The sequence below is a fragment of the Ipomoea triloba genome, chromosome 4 (assembly GCF_003576645.1).
Source record: "Ipomoea triloba cultivar NCNSP0323 chromosome 4, ASM357664v1".
Taxonomy (NCBI): domain Eukaryota; kingdom Viridiplantae; phylum Streptophyta; class Magnoliopsida; order Solanales; family Convolvulaceae; genus Ipomoea; species Ipomoea triloba.
The window spans coordinates 16,726,384-16,743,517 of NC_044919.1; the positions used below are offsets into that span (position 1 = coordinate 16,726,384).

At 36.7% G+C, this 17,134-nt stretch overlaps 1 protein-coding gene across 1 annotated transcript; it reads right to left on the reverse strand.

Moving 5' to 3' along the window:
• Positions 1 to 4,290: 4,290 nt before the first annotated feature.
• Positions 4,291 to 5,640, reverse strand: LOC116015887. Its single transcript, XM_031256053.1, has 3 exons — positions 4,939 to 5,640; positions 4,630 to 4,824; positions 4,291 to 4,302 (listed from the first exon to the last, which is right to left on the reverse strand). The coding sequence occupies exons 1-3, from the start codon at positions 5,638 to 5,640 to the stop codon at positions 4,291 to 4,293; spliced, it is 909 nt and encodes a 302-aa protein (XP_031111913.1).
• Positions 5,641 to 17,134: the final 11,494 nt, after the last annotated feature.

A 17,134-nucleotide genomic window follows, 5' to 3' on the forward strand; every position in this document is an offset into this window, starting at 1 on the left:
CTCCTATCGCTTGTGCTTAAAGGTAGTTTTTTTTATGTATTTCCATCCTAGAAGTAGCAAGTGGATTATTGATGTCACTTGAAAGGCTTCACTCGCCATCATGCCTTCGTCACGGATCTCACTGATGATCAATTGAATTTCTTCAACTTGACTCAACAAAGTTTTGGAATTAACCATTTTAAAATCGAGAAATTAGCCAACTAGAATTTTCTTTACATCAACATCCTCGCTTTTGTACTTGTGATCCAAGGTTACCCATAGCTCCTTAGTTGTATCATACTTGTTATATAAATCTTACAACATGTCATGTAAACAATTGAGCACATAGTTTCAGCAAAAGAAGTATGAATGTTTCAAAGCCTCGAAAACACTCATGGATTGCACATTCATGTCTTGTTTCTTCACATCGAGAACTTTCTCGGTAAAAAACTTTGCCAAGTCGAGACTAGTAAGGTAGAACAACATCTTTAGCTGCCAACTCTTAAAATTCCCAAGATACTCTCTCTCTCTCTCTCTCTCTCTCTATGTACAATATCTTTCTTTAAAAAATAACACATAAGTGCATATTCATTCTTGGTTCCTTTGTTTGTTACGAGAGAGCTAATCAAATAGATCCATTGAACTTCTTTAGTTTTTCAATCGAGCCACTTGGTATCATCACAAGTACAAACATTATTTCGTTCATTGCCATCCTCCACATTAAGTTCATTATTATTATCTCCATTGTTATCATTTAGCAAAACATGTAATACAAAGGAAAACATTGTGATAGATCAGTTTTAAGCTTGTTATTTTAAAAGTAAGCTCAAATGATATGGGAAACAGTTAAGCAAAATCTAAGTTGTGTATAACACACACTTTTCTTAAAACTAATTTGCTACCTCCCTAAGGTGCTAGGAACGTTGTAACATTAGTCTCCCATGATAAAATGGATTTAAAATAATTTAGTTGAGGACTCAAGCTATAATGTTATCAATGAATATAAACAAAGTGAGCACTTAAGATTTTCGAGAGGCTGGTTGAAGGAATTTTTGAGAGAGTACAAGAATGAAAACCATGTTTTTCAGTAGTAAAATTATTCTATCCAGCCACGTGTATTTATATGAGAAAGTAAAATTAATTAATACTAATGACATTCAAAATTTGACATTCAAAATTGAATTTAAAATTCAATTTGTAACTCCCAAAACTGAAATTTTTAATCAAATTAAATATTGTTGTAAATTTTGATGCCCCGTTGGCCCATTAGCTCCTAACCGATGAACATTTGCATAATAGAAGACATTGTAAAGAGAAATAGAGAAAGAGAGTGAAAGACAATAGTGTAGAGGGGATAATTAGACTTCATTCCATCATCTCTTGATCAATCCATTACAAGCATATATATAACTATCATAATAATGGAAAACAATAGTGACATATATAAATACTACCGTTACAATCGATATACAATATACTAATAATGTCCATAATTAAAAAATATTTAGAACACCCCCCATTGGATATTATATTATCATAACCATGCCTCAGTTAAAAACTTGCTAGGAAAACCCTGTGGGAAAACCTAGACAAGAAAAGAGTACAAGGTATATAAAATATATTCATGCCTCGTTAAAAACTTCACAAGGAAAACCACGTGGGAAAAACCTAGTTGAAGAAAAGAGTACATGATATTTGTAAAATCATACATTGTACAAGTTGCCTCATTAAAAACCTTAACTTAAGAAAACTCTGTGGGAAAAACATAGTTAAGGGAAAAATAGTACACCACAAGCCTTCGGGGCATAATTTTCAGGATTTGGGGTTTGTCTATTTAAGTATTTATTTGTAACTTTTCCCCCCATTATTATATCATAATACTCATGTCTCGTTAAAAACCACATTATAAAAACCAAATGGGAAAAAATCTAGTGAGGAAAAGAGTACATGGTATGTATATGTTGCAAAATTACAACTGTAAGACCCAATCTACAAGATTGATTCAAGTGAATGATACTCCTCCTGAAGATAACAATCTTCAAGGTGGATATGGTGCAATTTTCAAAATTAGCAATGGAGTGAACATTTTGTATAACAACTACATGACTCTACTAGAGTCCACGTGGGTTGCATCGTGACACTATATATGTTCTATTAAATATTCTCAAACATATAAAATCTTTAAGACATTTTTCAAGTAGGCTAACTGGTGTATAAAACTTCTTCAAGAGAAGCTCGATCTTCAGGTCGATACAATACTTGGTTTTCCTAGTCTTTCATTTTAAAAACTCCATCTTTCGGCATGAGCAAACATCATCAAATATAGCAATTCTACGCTCATCAGCAATCCTTTATAGACACATTCCGCAACCCTTTAAAGAACACATAATGACACCTAACTACGCTCATTTGCAACTCAATAAAGAACAGTTATGGTACATATTATCCCTTCTAAATGAGGGTAATAACTCCATTCGCAACCCTTTAATGAATTCATAATGACATGTAATTCCTTCTTCAAAAGGAGAATTACTCAGTCAATCATTATCTGTGTTAGGTCATATAAAGACCATAATACTTTTTGTGTTGTGATTTTCACTTTCTTTTATATCGTCCAATGACCCATTGTCATGTGGTCATAACATTTATTAGCTGCATATCTAAGTTTATTGTGCCAATGATATTATGTAGCGGAACTTAATGTCATCTTACATGGGAGATTGTTTTTGATTAAAATCAATCAAGGGCCTCTGCATGAACCTATGTGCTACAAAAGCTCGCTATTATACCACCTCATAATTTTCATTTCTCTTTCATACAAACACCAATTTGTAACTAAAAGGGTTAACATCCAATGGTGTACGTGTTATAAAGAGAATCTATTTTAGCGAGTCGAGCTATGCCTTAATTGCTCCTTTAAATATTAAACAATGAGGATGATTCTAACACCTCACCTGGATCTAGTTTATTTAAATGAGCAATTATATAGGCAATTGTGTTGTCGACAATAATAATATTATAATTTTCTCCCATATTTATAAAATTCATGACAATTTTAAAATTAACCAGATTATAGACCTTTCCTAAAAATATTAAGATCTGGTCGTTCCGCATCCCTAGTATTATGTTTGTTTGGTGCACCTTACTAGGGTTTTCGTCATCTGGACGAACGTCTTAAAGACATAACTTTTAAGATTTTTTAAAGAGTGACATAATTCCTTACTAGATCTAGTTGTTGTGGATTCTTATTTTTCTATTCAATGAATCTCCCGCACTTCTAGCGACAAGGAGTATCGATATATATATATATATATGTATGTATGTATGTATGTATGTATGTATGTATGTATGTATGGTCCAATTTGGGGAATGTATATATGGGACCTAGTCACTCTTTTTAGAAATAAATTAATTTGGCAGATTTCTTTTTGAACTTCTAGTTCAGCCTAATTGGTACGTGGATTTAATTTTTAAAAATCATTTCATTCCATGAAATTTCACGGCATTCCATTTTATTTTGATCATATCTCGCCCTAATGTCGTGAATCGATCTTCATGCAGTCAGCATATCCATTGTGTCTCTCTAAGGGGCAATATTTGATATAGCATATGGAGGTTTAAGGTATACTATGGTGGAGATGTAGTAGATTGGACTGCATTCATAAGGATAGAACCACAGATTTGGGAAATGTTCGTTTGAAAACCACGTATTAGATGTAAGGGGGGATAAGGGTATGCAATATGCCGAATTTTTAGAATTAAAGTAGCAACATGAACACTGCATTTCCCCAATAAGTATCTGGCACATTGGAGAGAAAAAATAATGGTTTAGCAAGTAATTCAAATTTAGAGATTAAGCTAGACCATGTTAGGTGTGGTCATAAGGCATATAGGATGCTTCATCGTTATGCCTAATGCCATATAACAATCGTCAAAAGTGGACGAGTTAGATCATGGTTATTGTTGCCAGCTTGGCCTTACCATTGGACTTCAAGTTTTTGAAAAATCAAGGTAAGACAATCAAATTGTGAGTTTAGAGAAAATAAAAACTATTAATATGTACTAGTCAAAATTATCCGTCACGGATTTTTATAAGGCATAAGGGTCCTTTTCAGGAAGGTATTGTTCGTGGACTTCTCAACAACGGCGTCTGTAGGTTACGTAGGATTGAGATAAATCTCAATATCAAGAGCCTACATTAAATAATCGCTTTCGGTCCAACGCTAGTTTGGGCAAATTTACGTGTAGATGTATACTTGTCTAAATTCGAGGGCCTACTCTTATAATACTTTATAATTCGCATAATCAACACTATAGATTATGCTGTATGACAGAATATGCATAAGAAGTCATATTAAACAAATATATTGCACAATAATAGGTATTCAAAAAAAATTTCACAATAATAGCAATTTAATTATGAGCATATTCAATAATAAAAATGAATCAAGTTGCTGGCCGAAAACAATTGATACATGTATATATGTCATATTTTTTTTGTTGAAAGAGATTTTTTTTTTAAAATTTAATCAAGACGAACCATAAACATTAGTTAAATTTTTTCTTGAACGAATTTTTCAGCGAATAACATGTTTTTTACGTTGCGCGGGCTCCTCCTCTAACTCATTGTTTCTTTCTTTCTTTCATTACCTGGTCGTACCTTTTCTTCTTGGTGTTGGAAGCGGACGGCTCAAGGTCCTCTTCCTTTCGCCATACATTTCCGGGTTGGCCTTGCTGTTGATACTGCTGCTGTGGATACTTAACAAATTGAGTAAAATATTCGTTCTGCACTAGTTCCTCTATTTGTCCTTTTAAAATGTGACACTCATTAGTATCATGGCCAACCTGTCAGTGAAACCAACAATATTTGGTCTGGTCCATGTTTGGAGAAACTATCATGCATTCTGATAGAAATTACATGATTCCCATTTCCTCAGCTTGTCTTAGAATCACACTAACCGAATGAGTAAGCGGTGTCAAGTGTCGTAGTGGTACGAGATGAGGCCTCTCGTGATCTCTCCCTTTTGTTGTGGACGATTGGTTTGGGCGTGGTGCCTGGTTGGTCGGACCAACTTTATTAGGTTGCCCACCCCTCCTGCCTTCTTCCTCATCCTTCTTCTTTCTATCAGTCTCCTCTATCTCAGCATAACGATTAACTATCCTCATTAGTTCCTCATAGGAGCGTGGATGGTGGCCGTTTAACTGCCTGTGAAAATCTCCCGACGTCAATGCCTGGATAAATATGAAGATCGTCGCCTTAGAGTCTAAATCGTGCACATTGCTGACCTCCATCTTCCATTTGTTCAGAAAATCTTTTAAGTTTTCCCCTTTATCTTGCCTTACTGCGTACAGGTGAGAGAAAAGCCTCTTACATTGTATATTGTCAGAAAAGTAACTTAAAAAGCTTTTTGATAATTCTCCAAAATTTTGAATTAAGCCATATGGGATTGTATTGAACCAGTCCTGAGCCGCCCAATCCAAAGTGGACAAAAATGCTCTGCATATAATGTCATCTTCTGCCCCCATCATCACCATTGCCGCCTTATACCTTGTCATGTGCGCACGCGGGTCTGAGGTCCCTACGTAGGCTTTGATAGTCGGAAGCTTGAACTCCTTTGGAAGAGGTGTATCCATTATCCTTGCGTTGAATGGTGCAGCCATCCTCACCACAGGCTTAGGCGACTATTCCCTTGCCTCCACTTTCTTCTCTAGTTCTTCTATTTTCTATTGTAGTCGCTCTACCACTTACTCTTGCGCATTTGGGGTTTGCTTGGACTGAAGTGGAGCCGGCCCTCCAGACTCACTCATCCCTTCTATCTGTTGTGACTGCTCATCCTGGTGCAGACCCTTGGTGGGTGACCCCTTGACCACAACCTTGGCTGGATAGCAACCCTCTCACCCCACTGTCCCATGGCGGGCATAGAAACGGCCGGCTGATGAGTTGCGCTACGACACAAACGATGGGTCATCTTTTTCTCTATTTCATCCTTCTGCTCGGATGCTTGGGGTTCTGCCCCCAACTGGCTAGAGCTGTCGCTGACTGCTGAATAGCCCGGACGGTCACCTGGGGGTCCATAGACGGTACCCGTGCTTTGGGCGCCTGCTGCCCTCCACCGTGATTATTGTTGTGTAGCTGGCGGAGACCATCATTGCGATCACTAGAGGTGTTGCCATGATTCACGTGACGAGAATTATGGGAACTGCTAGATCCAGATCCAACAATCTCCAATGATAAGCTAGTATTGTGTAATATGTAGAGCTTGCCTGAGATTTGATCTCAACTCTCAACGAAAGCACTAATGACGGTAAATATGTTACCGGAGTAATATTATATAAGTAATTTGTTACAATAGGTAATTTGTTTTAGTACAGTAGTGTTTTTTGGCCTCCCCCTCCTCTGCAATAGGATTCTTCTTTTATACCTGTGAGTGCATCGACTCTTCTGTGGATGTAACGGACATTTACTACCTATACTAAGTGCGGGTAATGACGACAAGGAGCCATTCAGAGTAACTTCTCTTCAATGTGTCGTGCTTGTGTAACGGGTGGTCGTTTGCCTTCACTGAGCCTGTTTGTCTGCCTTCGGGTCAGTGCTTGTGGTTCCGGGTCTAGTACTTACCCAATTACCCTGTCAGATAATTACCCTGTCAGATCATTTAAAGAAATATTTTCCCAAATAAAATTAAAACCCAACATTCCTTTTATTTTATAATTTATAATAGAGTGTTGACTAGGCCAAAAATTGCTTTAAAAAATCGGGTTGGGCTAGAAGGTATAAGACCTAGGCCTATCACATAAGATAAAAGTATTTAAACAAATAAGTTCTCTTATTTTTAGAGATTGGGCCTGGCTAAAATGGGACAGACCTGGCCCAACCTATATAACCACAGACCTAGACCTATCTGCTTGCACAAAAAGAGAAACAGTGGTTGCTGGCCAGCTGTGTTAAAAAAAACACCACCGAAAGAGGAGAATAAAAAAATTATCGAACCCCGCCTACCGCCGAGCCAACCAGGCTTGTCGCTTGCCACCATCGCATTGTCGCAGTGCCAACCACCACCGCCACCGACATCATTGGCATCCACAACTTCGAACTGCATCGTCCACTCTATGACCGCCGCAACTAGCGAGAGAAAATCGGGGTGCCGATCAGAACGCCGGTAAATACCACGGCGGTAGATCAATTAAAGAGGTAGGTTGTATTGAAGATTTGGATGATTTTGTTTTCGAAGAACAAAATAATTCATCTCCAATGTTCTATTTTCACGAATATTGTATGATTAAATATTCATAGATTTAATTTCTTGAGAGAAAAACGGTGACTGGGAGGTGCCGTCCGCGAGATGCCGAATCACAATTAGCACAATCGAAAACAGATTGGTCGATCACAATTTCCGTAGTCTACGGGGTGCCGTTCGAGAGATGTCGTCGCTAGATGTCCAGGTATAACCCATCGGAAGCACGGAGAGTGTAGAAACTGTAAGCTTGATATTTATTCACAGCAAAGAAGCAAAATATATAGAGTACACAATCAGAAGAAAAGGGAACCAGTTATAACAACCTATACAAAAACTAAGCATAAGCTAAAAGAATATGCTAGAATAAAACTAAACAGAATTGGAATAAAACTAAGGCTCAATATGCCCCCGCAAGATTGGAGCACCATCAATGAGGCCAATCTTGTCTCGAAACGCTGTAAAAACCCGATGACCAAGCGGCTTAGTCAAAAGGTCAGTAATCTGGGCAGAAGACTGAACATGCTGCACACGTAATAAACCACAAGAAACCTGCTAACGCACAAAGAAATAATCAAGCGCCAAATGCTTTCAAGCGCCAAATGCTTCATACGGGAATGAAAAACTGGGTTCCTACACACATAAGACGCACTCAAATTATCAGTAACAAGAACCGAAGAGTCACGCAACCGAACCCCAAGCTCAGTTAATAAATTCTGAATCCACATGAGCTCCACAACAGAATTTACTAGTGCCATATACCCAACTTCCGTGGAAGACCGAGAAACTGAACGTTATTTGGCAGACCTCCGGGACACAACATTAGAACCAAAGAACACAACATAAGCTATTGTGGAGCGATCACCATCACAGATGCCCCCCCACCCCCCACCCCCCAATCTGAGTCAGAGTAGGCTAAGAGTGACAAAGGCTTATCGCTACAAAAATGCAAGCCAAAATGCACTGTCCCCTTCAAATACAGTAAAACTCGCTTCACAGACTGCCAATGCAGCTCAGTAGAAGACACCATATATTGAGCTAAGCGATTGACGGTAAAAGAAATTTCTGGACGAGTAATAGCCAAATACTGAAGTCTCCCTATAGCTTGCCAATACTATGTGGCGTCAAAAGCCAGGGAGCCATAAGAACACAAAACTATGGTGGAACACATGGGTGTCGACACTTCTTTCGCCCCTGTTATACCAAATTGCTCCAAGATGTCAACCACATACTGACTCCGTGACAAAAACAACCCATTAGATGTAGGAACAACTTCAACACCAAGAAAATGATGAAGTGAACCCAAGTCTTTAAAGAAAATCTATCTGCAAGACATTTCACAAACGAACTGATGAACCCAGTGTCACTCCCTGTAAGAATGATATCGTCAACATACACCAAAAAGTACAAAACCACACCATGAGCACAATAAACAAACAAAAAAGAGTCAGCTATAGATTTCTTGAAATCGTAGGAAATTAGAAATTTAGACAATTCTAAGTACCAAGCTCTTAGAGCTTGTTTTAAACCATAAATTGCCTTTCGTAACCTGCAAATATGTTCGGGCAAACATTGATCAACAAAGCCCGTTGGTTGCTCCATATATACCTCATCATACATGGTGCCATTGAGGAAGGCATTATTAACATCCAACTACCGCAAACACCACCCTTGCGATAAAGCAACAATAAGTATAACACGAATAGTCACCGGCTTAACCACCAGACTAAATGTCTCGAAATAATCCCGACCAGGCTCTTGCAATAACCCTTTAGCAACCAAACGTGCTTTAAACCTGTCTACAAAACCATTAGCTCATCGTTTAACCTGGAAAACCCACTTACAGCCAACAACGACATGGGTAGCACGAGGAACTAGCTCCCAAGTGCAATTTCTCACCAATGCATTAAACTCCTCCGACATGGAAGCTCGCCATAAATCATTTTTCAAGACTTGACTAACAGTGCGTGGTTCAATAGAAGCAGTTATGGGATGTGTTGTTGTCACATTCACAAACTTATGATTAAAGTATTTTGGATTTGGACGCCTTTGTCGTTGCAGTCTAGACTGATCAGAGTGCGCAGGAGATGGAGAAGACACAATGGAAGGTTGTGGATGTTGGGTCTGTGATGATGGTAGACAAGGTTCGAATGACTGAGAGGATTTAGAAGCCGTGGAAGTAGGATTTACAGATTCTAAAGGTGTGTGAGATGACTCAGACTCAACCGAGGATTCATGCATAGGCTCAGGAGGGTTATGCATTGGACTAAGTGTAGCGGCATTTGAACTGTCTGGATGCGGTTCTACAGGACTATTCGCAAGTGGTAGAGTTTGCGCCAAACTAGGATATGGAATTGGCGTAGGAGGCACAGAGAGCGAGGTTTCGGGATAACTTGAGCATTTAAGTTTTTGAAATGGGAAATTATTGTCAACAAACATGACATGCCGGGAAACATAAACACGCCCAGTGGAAGGTTCCAAGCACTTATATGCAGACTGACTCAAGGAGTAACCTAGAAACACACACGGAAACGATTTTGGATTTAACTTGCCTGGAAAATACGGTTTTAACCACGGAAAGCATAAACACCCAAACAGCTTAATTTTTCGGTAATTAGGCAATTTATTAAATTGCCTAGAAAATACGGTTTTAACCACGGAAAGCATAAACACCCAAACAACTTAATTTTCCGGTAATTAGGCAATTTATTAAACAATTTCTGATAAGGTGAGCAATTTTGTAAAATAGGAGTGGACATGCGATTAATTAAATAAACCGCAACTTGAAAGACACACGACCAATATTCAGATGACATAGATGCATAGTGTAATAAAGCCATACCGACTTCAACAACATGCCTATGACGCCTTTTAGCAACCCCATTGTGTTCTGGTGTATGAGGTGGGGAGGTAAACTGAGAAATACCCGATGTGTTGAATACTGAAGTTAGTTTGGTATATTCACCATCATTATCAGAAAAAATAGAGATTATTCTGTGCCCAAAATAATTTTCAACCATGCGTTTGAATTGAGGAAAAATGACATAGACATCGGATTTGTATTTGAGAGGAAATATCCAGACATACTTTGTGTAGTGATCGACAAAATTAATATAGTAACGAAACCCATCAATGGAAACAGTAGACGAACTCCATACATCAGTATAAATGAGTTGTAAGGGACAATTACTAGACATTGAATTGAACGAAAACGACAACTTGTGACTTTTATTAATATGGCAAGAAGTACATGAAAAAGAATCAAGCTTCTTCTGATTAAAGCTTAGTTTATTACACCTAAGAATAGAAGCTAAGATTTTATGAGAAGGATGACCAAACCGATGATGCAAATCCGAAATAGAAACAGTTGAAGTTATATTGACATAAGGAGGACTCTAGAATGGAAGGCTATAGACATCATGCTCGATCGCCCCTCGCATGAGTCATGTTCTCGTTAAACGATCCTTAACAAGAAAATAATAATCAAAGAATTCAACCGAGACACGATTAGTTTGGCAAAGCTTAGACACAGACACTAAATATTTTTGTAATTTGGGAACACACAGAACATTAGACAGAATAAGAGACCTATTTGTAGAAGGTAAAGAAACAGTTCCAATGTGTGAAATGTTTAGAGACTTACCATCTCCCAGCAAAACCTCATCAGGTCCATAGTAGTCTGAAACATTCTGTAGAGACGATGGTTGAGTGACAATATGATGCGAAACTCCTGAGTCCATAACACATGACTGAGTTGGCATTGTGGTTGTAGATGTTGTGTTCACCATAGGAGACGAATGTCCGGAGTGTTTGGGTTCAAGAACATTAATGGAATTGTCTTTCAGAAATTTAGTAAGTTTGCGACAAAACCATGTATCGTGCCCCAGGTAGTCACAATATTTGCAATAACGATTGAGGCAATTGCCATTTTGGCACGATTAATTCTGTCTGCCATTTGAGAACATCGAACCTCCACGGCCACGCCTGTTATAGCCATTAAAAGTTGTTTCAGCAACACTAGTGTTTGATGATGGTGCAGGATCGTTAAACCGCTGTTGTGTCGCGTTGGCCGTCGGCATAAACACTTGTGTGGCAGCCTAATTGTCCTTCAGTAATCTTTCATAATCTGTAAGGACATCAGATAATTCTCCATATGAAATAGCTTCAGTGCACATGCGGAGAGCAGCTACGATTGAATTGTACTCATCACCAAGTTGTGTGAATATATGGACAACAAGGTCCTCTTCAGTGACAGGGCTCTGGGCAAGAGCTAAATCATCAGAAATGGCTCTCATATCTCGCCTATATGTTTCAACTAATCGATTACCCTTTGGATTTTTTGCTAGTTTGGCTTTAAAGGAGACTATGCGACTTCGAGAGGACGCATCACAGCTGGTAGATAGGCAAGTCCAAGCATCACGGGCAGATGATGCAGAGGAAATTAAAAATTGCAGGGTGTCTGTCAAGCTACCTAATATAGCGCTAAGGATAAATTGGTCTTGTCTGTACCAAGTTGTATAAGCTGGGTTTAGGACTCTTTGTTCTGCATTGGAATATTTCGCCGGAGCAACAATAGTGCCATTAACGTAACCCACAAGGTCAAGTCCAATGAGTGTGGACTCAACTTTTTTTTCCCAAATTGGAAAGTTTGATGAGGTGAGTTTGATTGGGAAGTGGGTTGGGGCATAGAGTTGTACAATGGTTGTTTGAGGTGTAGCAGCCATGGGAAACGAGAAGATAAACAGGACCGATAAGGATAAAAAATCTCACTAGAGGATTGGCTGTGATACCATGTAGAAATTGTAAGCTTGATATTTATTCATAGCAAGGAAGCAAAATATATAGAGTACACAATCAGAAGAAAAGGGAACCAGTTATAACAACCTATACAAAAACTAAGCATAAGCCAAAAGAATAGGCTAGAATAAAACTAAGCAGAACTGGAATAAAACTAAGGTTCAATAGAGAGGAGGTCAATCTGGTCTCATATGGATCGCCGACTGTGACGCGATCAACCATATCTGGTCGGGGTCGCTGCCTACTGCCAGATCTGGTTGGGATGCAACGATCATATCGCAGCCGACAATCAGCCTGGTCTGGTCTCGATCGCCTGCTTCCAGCGCGAAGAGAGGGGGAAGGAACACGCTCACCGTCTCTTTTCTCTCATCGTTCACTGCCGTAGGGAAAAAAACACAAAGAAGAAGAAAACGTAGACCCCAAACGGCGAAAGGAACTCAATGAGCCCCTTGGCTCAATGATTGGTACAACTCATAATAAGGACCACATTATTATGAGTAACATTTATTTCAACACTTTTTGAACTAAAATAGTGTTCTGAAAATTCATCACCAAGCACATATGCAGTACAACCTTTTGCACATAAATTCACCTGAGTCTAGTAATCAGCACTTGTTACACAAATATGAAAAAGACAATAAAAAGCATTTGATATGATAAAGAAACAGAGGCAAATGGTGTACAGATATATAATCTATTGTTCATAAGCTGATACATATTGACAAAGGATACAAGGGAAGTCATTTTCTTCTGAAGTAACAATGTTTTACTAAAAAGTGATAGGGCAAGAATGCATGCAACAAATCAAGAACAGCGTCAGATGAAGTCAGTGGAAAAGGAGAGAAAAAAAAAAGGAGGGAGGGGAATATAAATTCAATTTCACTTAGGCAGTAGAATATTAAATTCAGAAGAACCATGTCCAAGTATTCATGAAAACATTCAGAACTACATTACTTGGATCATTCACCAAATGCTAAGATAAATATCTGAAGTAAAAAAGAATTTATATCAAAGTTTACTAGCTTAGCTTTTTATTCCAAGTTTCCAATAATATGGGCTAACCTCACCTTCAAATGCCATATACAAGAACACTCATCACTCACTTTGAATCATGTTAAACACAGAGAATTAAAAACAATGTGAATGACCTGATAATCAGAGCAGGAAACTCTTTTGCCATCTTCATCAAATGATGGAACATGACAATGCTTCTCCAATAAATACCAACTATAGGAGCTAAAATCAATTATGGCTGGACCATGTAGCATGATGCATGAAATGTAAGACCAATTCCCTTTCCTCTCCATCAACTTTTATTTCTATATTCAATTTTTTCCAATAACTATAAAGCCTAATCCATTTTATACTCGTCTGAGACCATGTACATCTGAAAATTTATAAATATTGAATGCAGGTGATAACCTATCTGGTTCCTACTTTGTTTTTAAAAGAAATTAATCATCTATGTTTAATACTATACTAGTTTTATACGCGCATTGCGCGAATGAGTTAATGCCCAATGTTTATATTTAAATAAATATTTGAAAGTATATCAATGCAAGATTATATAGGAGAAGTTTATACATGGGTAATTGAATGCCGAATTTTTTTATTTAAATATCTAACTCAAAGCATATGAATCCAAGATAATATAGAAAATTCATTATAATTATTACTAAGATAAATGTTTGCAACCTTGTAAAATCGATAGTCTAAATATTTGGTCTAAAAATAATAGTCTAAATAAATACTACTTTTAATTTGAATTTTTCTAAGTGTTCTTAATTCTCTTTTGAGTAACATTGTCATTGTCTTCATCTTTACTATTTGTTCTCTTCCTTTTTGTTGGTAGTGTATTATTTGCAATTCGGTTATTGTTAGTAGCATAGATGACAATGTCATGCAATGGGATTATGATATAGGAGCTATGGACTTTCCTTTAGGTGTTCTGCTTAGGGTCATTTGGTTCAGCCATTATTGTTGAATGAGTTATTGTGGATAAAGAAATCGCTAATTTAAGAAAAAAGATTAAATAAATTAATAAAAATTTGAAAATTTAAAATATTATATATTCCAAAGATATTAAAAGGTAGTTTCTCGCTTCAATTTGTTGGGTTATGGGTTATTTGAATACTTTCATTGTCAACAAATCCCCCAAGTAGTTAATATGATTGGTTTCAAACTATTCTTTTTTATTTTTTTCATGGTATTAAAGAAATACATATGTATCACTTTTTGGTGTAACTACTAATTTATTTAATTCAATAAGAGTAAAATAGAGTGATTCCACTTCAATTTGTTGGGTTATTATTTGAGTACTCTCTTTGTCAACCAATCCCCAAGTAGTTAATATAATTAGCTTCAAATTATTTTAAAATGTTTTTTTTCATAGTATCAATAAAATACTTGGTAAATAAATATATAACATTATTTTGTACTATAACTTTGATATTTAATTACAAGATATTGTAAAAATAAGATAATGGACAATGTAATGAATATCAATTGATAAATTTGAATGTAAAGAATCTTTGCATGAGAGCAAATAAAGACAGTATAACTAATGAAATTATTTATCTTACTTAATTTAATTTTTTGATAATGAATAATTTTTTCAAATAAAGGTATTGTAGACACATAATTCTAAATTAAAGAAATACATATGTATCATTTTTTGTTGTAGCTACTAATTTATTTAATTTAATAAGAGTAAAATAGAGTGAGAAACTTAATTATGTCAAATTTGATTGAGATGAAGTTCGAACCTAAGACCTTTCTTATAGAATTTAATTGGTAAGTTAAAAGTTAACGGAATATTAACGGAGAATATTTAACGGAAAACTTAACGGATAATCATAAAAGTAAGGTTAAATTAGGTAATCTCTATTAATAATATTAATCTGAATTATCTTAATCATCTATTTGATTAAATAATTCATCTGAACCATCCATTTGATTAAATAATTTGACCGCCATTTTTTTTACCCATTTTAGGCCTAACTCTCTTTGCCTCTTATTAGTATAGTAGATTAGAAACCTAATAAACAATAAAAACAGTATAGGAAAAGTAAATGGAACCAGAATATGTTCACGCAGTTCAGAGAACTTCTCTTACGTATGCGGGGCCACACAAAGGTGAAACCCAACTCCACTATATGATCAAAAATGATACAAGGTTTACCAGATTTCCATCCAACAACAATGGCCTAATCTTTACACCTACTAATCATCATCATCTCCTGAGTTGGTAGTGATGTGAGAATAAACTTCTTCAGCTTTCATGGACCAATCAGCAAGACTTTCACTTTATTTAGAATACAGGACCACAACACAACTCTAGACTAAATAGCCATCTTACAATGAATATGAGTCTGTATTAGCATAACCGACTTTAAATATTAAAACAGCAGGGCTAATGCTAAAATAGCAGTGCTTAATATTAAAATATCAGGGACAATGGTGTTTCTTGTGTACGTATCAGCTCTTGAATCTCTGTAGCTTCATCCTCTATTTATACTTGGATTCCTTGGCACCATTATTGCATGAGATCTCCTTAACTTAAGGAGATTCATCCACTTACATCTCTCTTGATAAAACTCATCTCAAACCAAACTTGTTTGAATCATTAATCACTCTTTCTTTACTTCATGCAAAACATCTTAGGCATAATTAATTTATATGGACCAATTAAAACTAACCAATACTAATCAAATAAATTGCCAATATATTATATACAAATTAATTTCCCTACCAATCTCTCCTTTGGCAATTATTTGTCAAAACTAAACACATACATTCTTAAGGCACGAATAATATCAATCAATAAAAAAAAATATTTTCATTAAGTAGTGCCTTAAGACATGTTGTGTTAACATGCAAATCTAGAAACATAATTTTAATTAATTATGCCAAGATAAGCCATTGCATGAAAAAGAAAAAAGTCATCATCTAACCAATCATGTAGAGATTATCTCAACCATCCAATAATTTAAGAGAATTATTCTAATAGCCAAATAAAGAATTTGCTGACAAGCATTGTTCACCAACTAAATAAAAATTAAAACATCACCACATTACCACTGTTAACTTTGCATGCTCCCCTCAACAATTTCTCCCCATTTTTGCCATAATTGACAAAGGTTGCATCAATGATCATTTAGTAGGAGCAGAAGCTTGATCCTCAACTTCTAAAGATTTTAAGAACTGCTTATCATTGAATATCATTCGTTCCACTTGAGCAACAGTAGACTTTAAGTTTGATAAAATCGATTGAGCAGAATCCAACTGGACACGAACAACAGCAATATCTGGATTTACACGCGGGGGTCTAGTAGACACAGATGGGTCTGCAGAGACAGCAACAGAATTCAAACCAGAACAATCATTAAATTCATTTCCTCCTCATGTTGGTGATTCAGAAAGCCCTGCTTGCATAAGATACCATAAATCAAACTGGAGAATGGAAGAAACACCTTGTCCTCTTTACCCTGACGGAAGCTCGTGATATGTCGAAAGATCATTTAACCCAAATCAAACTGAATATTATTCTGTATTTTGAACAACGGGATGACCATTTTCTTGGACACATAGTGTGCTACAACAGTGGGTAACCAGTTGTTCGTTGCCAGACGAAGTAGAATAGCATAACTGGATGTGAGAAAACGAGCTTCAAGATCACCTGGTTTCTTGATCAAATAGCATAACTGTATGAATCTCGTTTTCTCACATCCAGTTATGCTATTCTACTTCGTCTGGCAACGAACAACTGGTTACCCACTGTTGCAGCACACTATGTGTCCAAGAAAATCGTCATCCTAATGTTCAAAATACAGAACAATATTCAATTTGATTTGGATGAAATGATCTTTCGACATATCATGAGCTTCTGTCGGGGTAAAGAGGACAAGGTGCTTCTTACGCTCTCCAGTGTGATTTACGGTATCTTATGCAAGTAGGGCTTTCAGAAGCACCAACATGAGGAGGAAAGGAATATGTACTCCAAGTACATCATTGACAAACGTCTGTTTCACATGTCACATTTTAATGATTGTTTTGTTGCTGTCTCTACAGACCTCCGCGTGTAAATCTAGATATTGATATTGTTGTTGTTCGTGTCCGATTGG

What these genes read in the sequence shown, in the direction of transcription:
- LOC116015887 (XM_031256053.1), bottom strand. Translation starts at nt 5,640, where the DNA reads ATGGCTGCACCATTCAACGCAAGGATAATGGATACACCTCTTCCAAAG. An exon ending in TGACACCGCTTACTCATTCG is followed by an intron (nt 4,825 to 4,938) that starts GTTAGTGTGATT and finishes TTTCACTGACAG; the next exon opens with GTTGGCCATGATACTAATGA.